General features: G+C 34.6%; 1 protein-coding gene across 2 annotated transcripts in view; it reads left to right on the forward strand.

The window, feature by feature from the left end:
• Positions 1–10,000, forward strand: part of dgke (diacylglycerol kinase, epsilon) — a 14,985-nt gene that overhangs the window by 1,810 nt on the left and 3,175 nt on the right. Inside the window, exons 2-9 of one of the 2 annotated variants that reach the window (XM_087254794.1) lie at positions 603–759; positions 5,706–5,825; positions 5,918–6,123; positions 6,681–6,838; positions 6,943–6,991; positions 7,260–7,373; positions 7,705–7,776; positions 9,866–9,993. In XM_087254794.1, the coding sequence (XP_087110920.1) occupies positions 5,941–6,123; positions 6,681–6,838; positions 6,943–6,991; positions 7,260–7,373; positions 7,705–7,776; positions 9,866–9,993 (704 nt within the window). In that variant the 5' untranslated portion in view covers positions 603–759; positions 5,706–5,825; positions 5,918–5,940. 2 annotated transcript variants of the gene reach the window in all.

Genomic DNA, 10,000 nt, shown 5'->3' on the forward strand with positions numbered 1-10,000 from the left:
ACTGTAGCGTGTGCAAACTGCAATACGGGACTTAACCTAAACTCTGCGACTATTAGCATTTAGTATAGAAGGCCACTTAACGCATCTATAAAATCTCTACCATATTTATAACATATGATGTGTCATGATTATAAGGGGTTCATGACAGTCTTATGAGTACCCCTGTAACAGTAAAGTGTTACTCTAAAGGGCACTTTGGTGATAACTGAGGAAATAATTGCTTTCTATAGTGCTATCTTCTCACTAGAAATGACATCAAACGTGAAAAAAAGTTGGTTAAAAGCACACAGTTTATTTACACATAAAATGACACCCAAGCAAACCAAGTCTTACAAAGTTTCTCATGAGAATCTCATCAGTGTCATTAGAAGACAACCTTTACTTTTCTGTTTACTTTTGAGATTTTTCCAGACAAAGCAAGAACTTATTTAAAATTATTTAAAAGCAAATTGTTGTATTTCATCATGATTTATGAAGATTGTATTATCTATGAATTGTAGTTACTAAGAGGTTACACACAGAGAATTTGCATTTAACAAAGTGTCAATTTCAGTGTAATATAGTATAATAGCTTTGCATTTGCTTTTTTTGTTTGGGAACAGGTGTGTATGGTGTCAAACCACAGTGCATGATGACTGTCTTTCCAGTCTGACCGATGATCTGTGTGATCTTGGAGAGTTCCACTCTGTCATCATACCTCCATGTTATCTCTATCAAGTCAACAAGCTACGCCGAAGACACCCTGATGAGTACAGTAAGGTGGGGATACATCTCTCAGCTATTATAACAGATCAGATTTTTTTTCCTGTTCAGAAGTTTGACTTGGACACAGAGCCTGTTTTGTCAGTTTTCTGATCATTGTGGATAAGGAGTCATAAATTGAGAACGTCTCTATTATGTATTTAACTTTTATTCCCTGAGATTTTATGTTGATACTGACTACAGTAAATTGGCTAAGAAGAAGCACTTGTCATTTTCAGTAAGCCAGTTCAAGATAAAAATTAATTAATTAAATACTATTATTATAATTAACGACAATAAAAATAATAGGCTACTATAATAATCACATAAAATAATCACATTAGGGCGAAGCAGTGGCGCAGTAGGTAGTGCTGTTGCCTCACAGCAAGAAGGTCTCTGGTACAGTTGGCGTTTCTGTGTGGAGTTTGCATGTTCTCCCTGCATTCGCGTGGGTTTCCTCCGAGTGCTCCCGTTTCCCCCACAGTCCAAAGACATGCGGTACAGTTGAATTGGGTAAGCTAAATTGTCCGTAGTGTATGAGTGTGTGTGTGTGAATGTGTGTGGATGTTTCCCGGGGATGGGTTGCGATGAATGAATATTCACATTAATTGCTGCAGTGTGCTTTTTTCAGCACAGGATGTATAACTGTGTAATTTTGACCAAAATTTTGTTGATTTACTTTAATAGAAGACAAACATATATTTTTTGTGATATTTTAGTCATCTGAATTTTTTTTATCTTCACTCTTATTTTAGTCAAATTTCATATGATTTTAGACAACTCAATTTACTTATTTAACGACTTAAACTCCTTTGGATCTGTTTATAAATGGAGAATTCATGAGTTTTCTCTGATTGGACAGCTATCTGATTTGTGAAAACTATTTCACTTAGCCTACATCTGGCCACATAAATCTCTCAGACTCTGAAAAGCACATCAGATACACAGCAGTTATGAAATCAATATTATTATTAGGTTAATATCATTATTTTACTGTAAGCTTATTGTATATGTTACAATCGGCTTAAAGTTGTACCATAAGAGAGACAAAGGATGCATCGATATGAATTTTTGGGCCGATATCGATAACAGATAACCTACTCGGAGGCTGATAGCCGATATCTAGGCCAATAAATATTTCAAAATGTTATAGTTTTATATAGTGAAAAACTGATTTTATTTTAAAAACTTCATAAAAGTTTGAACTGATCTTATAAACTGAATAGTCTATACTCAAAGCAAAAAAAGCTATAATTTCAAAATTGCAAGGTGATTATAGACTAGTTTACATAAATGTTACATAAATCATAATCATAAATCATAAATCATATCATAAATCCTTTTCTTCAAAGCAAATTAACATGCAATTTGAGTGTTGCATATAAATAATAGGTAAATAATAGGTATTTTAAATAAAATCTGAATGAAAGAGCTAAGGTCTAAAACCAGCTCAAATGTTCTTGAATAAAACGTGTTGCAGTAATGTACATATGTACATACATGTAAAGTAAAAAAAAAAAAGCATTTTGAGAGATGTTTTGACAGTTCGAAAAGCTAAAAACAGATAGTAAGTTTTACTTTAGAAAATGCAGCATAAATCCATCCTATTTGGTGTTTTTGATTCTTTTGAACACATGTAAGTGCTGCTTGTCAACCAGTCAATGCTTCTATGTTCCTTCTTGCTGTCAGTTGTAGGGAAAATGATCGAAACACAGAGCATAATATAAACACAAAATGTGTCGGTGAGTTGAGAACACCTATGCTGCATTCAGTGAGTGGCGCACCTCTCCCCCGTGCTGCTGTGAAGGCTGTCAGATCAGATCAGATGTGTGTGTGTGTGTGTGTGTGTGCAGTGATATCATGGTAGTGAACTGAGCTCATGATCCAAAACATACTATAATAATCAATACGCCAGGCAGGGAGGCCCGACTAATTAAGCTCTCTTCTCATGTGAAATGTTGGACTTTTTATAGGCACCACATCTCAGGTGATATGACCCACCCACAAATCAACAGCCATGCAGGTTCTGCAAATCACAAAAAAGAACCAAAACAAACAGGTCCCATCTGGGACCTAACATATAATATAACTAATTTCCTTTGGGGGGGGTTAACATTACAAACATTACAAGTTCACAAGGCGGGCTCTGCGATTTCCCTCTCACATTGATTATTTATTTTTATTATTGATTATTTTCCCTCTCACAGAGAGGCTCCCACGGGTGCAAAATGCTTCTGCTCTTTAATGTTGTCATTTGATAAAAAATATATATTGTCTGAGCAATAAAAAAAAATTTCATCTGTGTCGTTGCATGTTGCTTTTTTGCGGCTCTTTATCTGACTATTAATATAGCCAGTTTAATAAAGCCTGTAGCATGCACCAACATGTTGTTTGTTTATTCACATTTTAGTTAGATTTGTCTCAGAAAAACCATGAAGTGAACTAATAACCTCTAAATGAATACTTTACAAGAGAAAAAAAATACAAATTATACTGTATAATCAATATAATTTATTTATTACATAACTATAATTTATATATTACTGCTTTACTGAATTGGTTTTGTTAAAGCTGGCTAGAAAGTAGGCTAGTTATGGTGACTCGGAATAAAAAAAAACAAAGCATCACGACCAAAAATTCTACCAGCACAAACAAATTACAATATTTTAGAATATAATGTGTGGTGGCTGGTGATGTCATTGTCTTTAATTCAACATGCAATAGTTTAATAATAGAAGCAGCACAAATTAAACTTTAATAGGTACAAACCAGCACAAATGAAAAACGCACAAGCAAGACTTTTTTAGTTAATAAGGAGAAGCTGGGGGCCAGAGAGACCTTTAAATGACCTATAATTATTATTTCATTATAAAAAAAAAGCTTCACAAAAACAGTTAGAGCACAATCAAAAATAATACATTTGTGCACAAATATATTTGAAGTTAATTTTAACGGAACAAACTAGCACAAATTGAGCACATATGAATAACTCCAGTTTTGTGCGATTTAAAGGAACTGTGGTGGAAAGTGTTGTCACAGCTTTTAAAATATTTTCGCTATATCTGAACAAGGAAAATAGATACAGTGTTTGTTTTATTGGCACAAACCTGTAGAAATAGAGCACAAACGAACTGTGCTGATTTGGAGCAATTTGAGGATCATGTGGTAGAAAGTGATGTCACAGTCAAAAAAATGCTTAATATCTCAGACACAAACCAACATTTGTTTTAATAGCACAAATCAGCATAAACGTAGCACAAACCAATGGCTTAGTTTTGGACATTATTTATTTTTATGCGGTGCCAACTTCACAAAGGTCTGTTTAGCAATTGTTTCTAAAAGTCATATTGCACTAAAGGGTTTTTGCTTGTGTACTTGTTTGTCCATAAATGGTAAACAGTAGGTGTTACCATGTAAGAATAACGTATGAAGTTATGAAAAAATTTATAGATTTTAATCTTTAATGTTTTTTTCAGAATTTGTTTGTTTCATTTTGTGCAAAACCAACAAAAGAATTTACTTAAAATGATGGTATTTCCACATTAAACCTAATAAAATAATTTTATATGCATATAAATTTGAATATTTTCAGTTTTAAGTAAATAACAAACTAGAGTACTAGACTAAATATTTTAAAAACTTTGATGAAAAAAGAAACAAAGGCAATTAAAAAACTAAAACATTACTCGGGTCCTAATAGGGGTAGGACAAAATATCAATATGCCAATATATCGTGATATTTCCAGCCACAATATGCTATCAAAGGCGACGCAGGGACAAGAAGGTTGCTGTTTTGAGCCTCGTCTGTGTCAGCTGGCATTTCTGTGTGGAGATTGCATGTTCTGCCTGTGTTCGTGTGGGTTTCCTCTGGGTTTCTTAGTTTTCCATACAAGTTCCCCAAAGACATGTGGTATATGTGATTTAAATGATGTAATTTAAAACAGGAGATGCCAACATGTGATTGTAAACATGATGTGGTACAAAAGCAGCATCATTTACTCATGTCCTTTAGGAGCAAAGATGGGCAGAGGAATGCCAGTTTGCCAACAAATACATGAGAAAATTATTGAAATGTTTAAAAACAATGTTTCTTAAAGAAAGATGGGAAGACATTTGGATATTTCACCTTCAACAGTGCATAACATAATTAAAAAAACTTTAAGAAATCTGGAGGAATTTCATTGCGTAAATGACAAGGGCGCAAGCCTAAGCTGAACAACCATAATCTCTGATCCCTTAGGCAGTACTGCATCAATAATCGTGATTCATCTATTAGAGACCACCTTTGTCAAGTACCACAATAAGTAGTTACATCCACAAATGCCACAGTGGAAGCATGTGCTGGAGTCAGTTGAATCAGTATTTTAATTAGTACAGAGACGCCCATGCATATTTTAACAAGACATTGCAAAACCACATTCTGCACACATTATAAAGTCCTGGCTGCGGAAGAAGAGGATAAAGGTACTGGACTGGCCTGCCTCCAGTCTTGATGAGTGTCCAATAGAGAATGTGTGGTGCATTTTGAAGTGCAAAATGCAACAACGAAGACCCTGTACTGTAGCCCACCTTAAGACATGTTTGCAGAAAAAAATGGGCCAAAATTACACCTGAAACACTTCATCACTTGGTGTCTTCAGTTTTTAACCACCTTTAATTTGTTGTGAAAAGGAATGGCAACATTACAAATTGGTAAATGCTTTACCGTTTCAACTTTTTTTGAAATGTGTTGCAAGAACCAAAATTGGAATGCGTGTTTATTTTGAAACAAACAAAAAAAAAACAAACTATAAAAACATAAGGAACACATTAAATAATGTTTGTTGTATTGTCTGCAGTAATCACAAATAAAAGTACATTTAGAAATTAGTACTTTCTTTTTTTTTACTTGTGTTTTTCATACTGTCCCAACCTTTTATGTTTTAGGGTTGTAACTAAACGCATAATTTGTTTGTATGTACTAGCTTGCTGCAGTCTATGGGAGTGGCTGGACTCCGGTATTGGTCTTGGCAAACACAAGAAGTGGCAACAACATGGGGGAAATTCTGCTGGGAGAATTTCGTACCCTTCTGAACCCTGTGCAGGTATCGGTCTATTCTGTGTTTATATTCACAAGCTGTCTTGTTTCTGTCACTGTTTATTGAATAATATATCCCATTTCTGCTATTATTCCCAGGCTACATGTAATGATTTAAGAAGATGATATACAGTAGTTGGGGGTTGTTTTCTTTCTTCAAGGTGTTTGATCTCTCTGAGCTGCCCCCCTCTAAAGCCCTACAGCTGTGTACCCTTCTGCCTCCTGGGAGTGTGCGTGTTCTGGTGTGTGGGGGAGATGGCACAGTAGGGTGGGTTCTGGATGCCATTGATACCATGAAGCTGAAGGTGAGATATGTCCAGAATGAATAGTTCAGTGAATTCATAGTTGTGGATTAGGGCTGCACAATATATTGGGTCAGCATTGACGTGACATGTTTTGACGTGTACATCTGCATCAGAAGGCAAGATTTGCAGAGTCAGTGTAAAGTTTAACTATAATCGAGTGAAAGTTTATTTATTGCACATATTTTTCATATGTAAAAAATACACAAATAGGTGCCCTATAAAGAAAATATGGATATACCTGGTCATAGTCAAATAATAAAAGATCAGAATATAGAAATGGTGAGCCTTAGACACCATTGTTTCCTTGTGGAATGTAAATTCCATGAGGATAAAACCCCGTTGGACTACAGGCCGTTGTAGATGTAAACCAGGCTTTTGTTCTTTTCGTTTTAATGCTTTACTATGTAATGATTGTGTGTGAATGTGACCTGGCTTGTAGAATGTGTTAAGTCATTGTGTGATGTATTGTGTTCACATTATGATGTTAACTCCTGTGCTGTAAAGCAATTTGTTGTTGCTTCCATTATTAATATATTGTCTATGAATATTCTGTATAGGGCCAAGATCAGTTTATCCCTCTTGTAACCATTTTGCCCCTGGGCACTGGCAATGATTTATCAAACTCTTTGGGATGGGGAGCAGGATACGCTGGAGAGATTCCAGTGGAACAAGTCCTCAGAAACGTTCTAGAGGCTGAAGTAGTTAAGATGGACAGGTGAGATTTTAACTGTTCTGTAAGGTTTTTTTATTGTGAGGGCTGGAGTTTGACATACTTTTTTTTCTTGATTTTGATTTTGTGTTTTGCTCTAAATGTTTCAGGTGGAAGGTTCAAGTTGCCTCCAAAGGAAACTATTTTCGTAAGCCAAAGGTTAGCATATGATCAAAAAGCAGGAATATTTTACAACAGCATAGAAATAGAATGATTTTATATAAAAATATTTCAATATTGATTTAATATGTATATAAAAATATATATATATATATATACACACACACACACACACACACACATATATACAAATTTATGTGATTTATGACAAAAGTATGTGATTTTGTCATTAAATCAATTATGATGCTTTTGGATGATTAAGTGGTTATGCAAAGTGAACTTAAGTTCAATGTTGCTTTCTTGCCAGGTATTGTCCATGAATAATTATTTTTCAGTGGGTCCTGATGCTCTCATGGCACTAAACTTCCATGTGCACAGAGAAAAAACACCCTCCTTTTTCTCCAGCCGAATAATCAATAAGGTCTGTGGTTTTGCCTGTCTGTCTTTTTATTTTTAAACTTAAAGGAAAAGTAAATTTAGAAAGCCTATGAGAATGTACTTGCATATCCTTTGCTTAAAATACTTTTTAACCTGGATGAAATGTCACTATGCTGGTGCTGTATTATAAATCTAAAAAGAAAAAAAAACTCACATGATATTAAGTATCATTAACTTCTTTATACAGAAGCCTATAGTATACATCTGCACATTTTTCTTGCTCTATGGATAACATGTGCCCTTTGTTCATTAAAAACAAAAGTGTTTTGTACATTCATGGCTTATGCTAAGTCCCCCCTCCTCATTTTTCACAGGCAGTGTACTTCCTCTATGGGACCAAAGATTGTCTTGTCCAAGAATGTAAAGATCTGGATAAGAGGATTGAGGTACATATACAGACAACTCATACAGTAAACTCTGAGAAATGTATTTCTTACTGTCATAGCGTTTAATGGAAGTCTTTAGCTTTCAGAAAGATCATAGGTATAATTATTTTATCTGTTATCTTTAATAAACAGTATCAAGAAATAGATTCGTATTATAATTGTAGGTTATTAATTCTTGGTTCTTTAATGGAAAAAGGAGTTTCTTTCTTTAAATTTTGTGTAGCACAGAATTGCAAAAATTATGACAAACAGGTTTTAGGTATTTTATCAGCTACTATTTAAAATACTTTGAATGTTTTATATTTTGTTAAAGACATTAAATTGTCATCCTGCAACTGTTTTGCAGCATATTAAATGTCACAAACCCTAGTTTTTTAACTGTCCAAAATGGGAAAAAATGTTGTTTTTACTCTGATAGTCAAAACAAATTTAAAAAAAAAAATCTATGTTATATATGCATTAAAAAACAGTCAGGAAAAAGTGTTTTATATAAATTCGGATCACGAGTCTACATATATGGACATCATTTTTCTCTAAAAGTACATCATATCAAAAGATGATACTTAGGTTTCTATTCTAATTAGGTTTCAATAAGCCCAAATCTCAAAGAGAAATTAAAAATGCTTGTAAAAAACACCTTGGGCCTTAAGACTTAAGATAAAGGGCCCTATCATACACCTGGCACAATGTGGCGCAAGGCGCGGTGCATTAGTCTTTTGATAGTTTCAGATTGGCGCAAGAGTCGTTTTGAGGCGTTGCGATACGCTTTTTAAATAGCAAATGCATTAGCGCTCATTTGTGCGCCCATAGGCGTTCTGGTCTAAAAAGGAAGGCGTTCTGAGGCGCACTGCTGGCACGTTGCTATTTTGAGAAACTACAATAGATTTTTCATTAGACCAAAACAAACCCGATCTAAACTCTAAACTGCTTAATACGCACAAGAGAGCAATAGGCAAATATCTTTACATATGAAAAACTTTAAATATTAAGGATATATATAGGATATACTAAGAATAGACATAGGATATAAATATAAAGGATTAAATTATTACAAAACATACTATTTTCTAGCCCACATAAATATGAAAAATCACTGCTTTTATGTCTTCATCTCGGGAGGCTTTTTCAGTTCATTCATAACAATTTGCTTTTGTATAATGTAATTATTATTATTAGTATTATTTATTATATCCATATTTATATTTTTTTTATTAAAACAAGCTTAGATTTGCCCACCTGTATGGTTTTAGACCATATGGAGTGCAGCATGTGTTTTAGGATATAACTCAGGTTTTTTTTTATTGTTCATTTATTCGTTTGCTGGAAATTAGAACTGAATTTAGAAATAGTTTTGAAACTAATATTTGCGCTTAACAAACGCAATTATTTACTTATAGACTAGTTGATGTCTATGCATAAAGGTTTCCCCATCCAAGAGCGAAAGTGAAAGTAATCCATTATCTCTTATTCTCACGCAGTAGATGCTCTGTTTAACAGTTTTCTGTTAAAAAAAAAACTGTCAACTGTTTGCTAGTGAAATGCTCATTTTTTCCACTTAGACTTACTTTACGTCCTGTAAATAGCGAATGCGCTCTTGGCGCGACGCAGCTGGCTCTTAAAGGTGATGGGAGATGAGACTCTAATTGGTTTATTCTCAAAACACACCTATAACTCATTAAGAAAATTAACTCAACCCTTTAAGACCATGCGCCAAGGCGCAAAGCAAATTTTCCCGTCCTTAAATTAGCAAAAATGCATTCTGACATGCCCTGAAACCGTTTGCGCCCTGCGTTTTGCGCTCTGCGCATGGATCGTCAAAATAGAGCCCAAAATGTGCTAAAATGTGCTGTCCACAAATGTGGACACTCAAGCCCTAGGAGGTAAAGGTGAGCACAAAATGCAGTTTGTGGGATTCTCCTGCTGCAAAAGTGTGCTGTAACAGCATGACAGCAGCTCTGGACATAAGTGTGTGTTTTGCTATATTAATAGACTTTATTACAGAGTAAAGAAATGTATGGTTTCCTCTATAGCTACAGTTAAGGAGAGTATTATGTTATCACATTTTGATTGGCTATTTATGTGTATTCAGCTGGAGCTAGATGGAGAGCAAGTGACTTTACCCAACCTGGAGGGTATAATCGTGTGTAACATCGGCAACTGGGGTGGTGGCTGTAGACTCTGGGAAGGAATGGGAGATGAACCTTATCCTCCTACCCGGTAAGAA

This window comes from Danio rerio, chromosome 6 (assembly GCF_052040795.2).
Source record: "Danio rerio strain M-AB ecotype USA chromosome 6, GRCz13ab, whole genome shotgun sequence".
Lineage (NCBI taxonomy): Eukaryota > Metazoa > Chordata > Actinopteri > Cypriniformes > Danionidae > Danio > Danio rerio.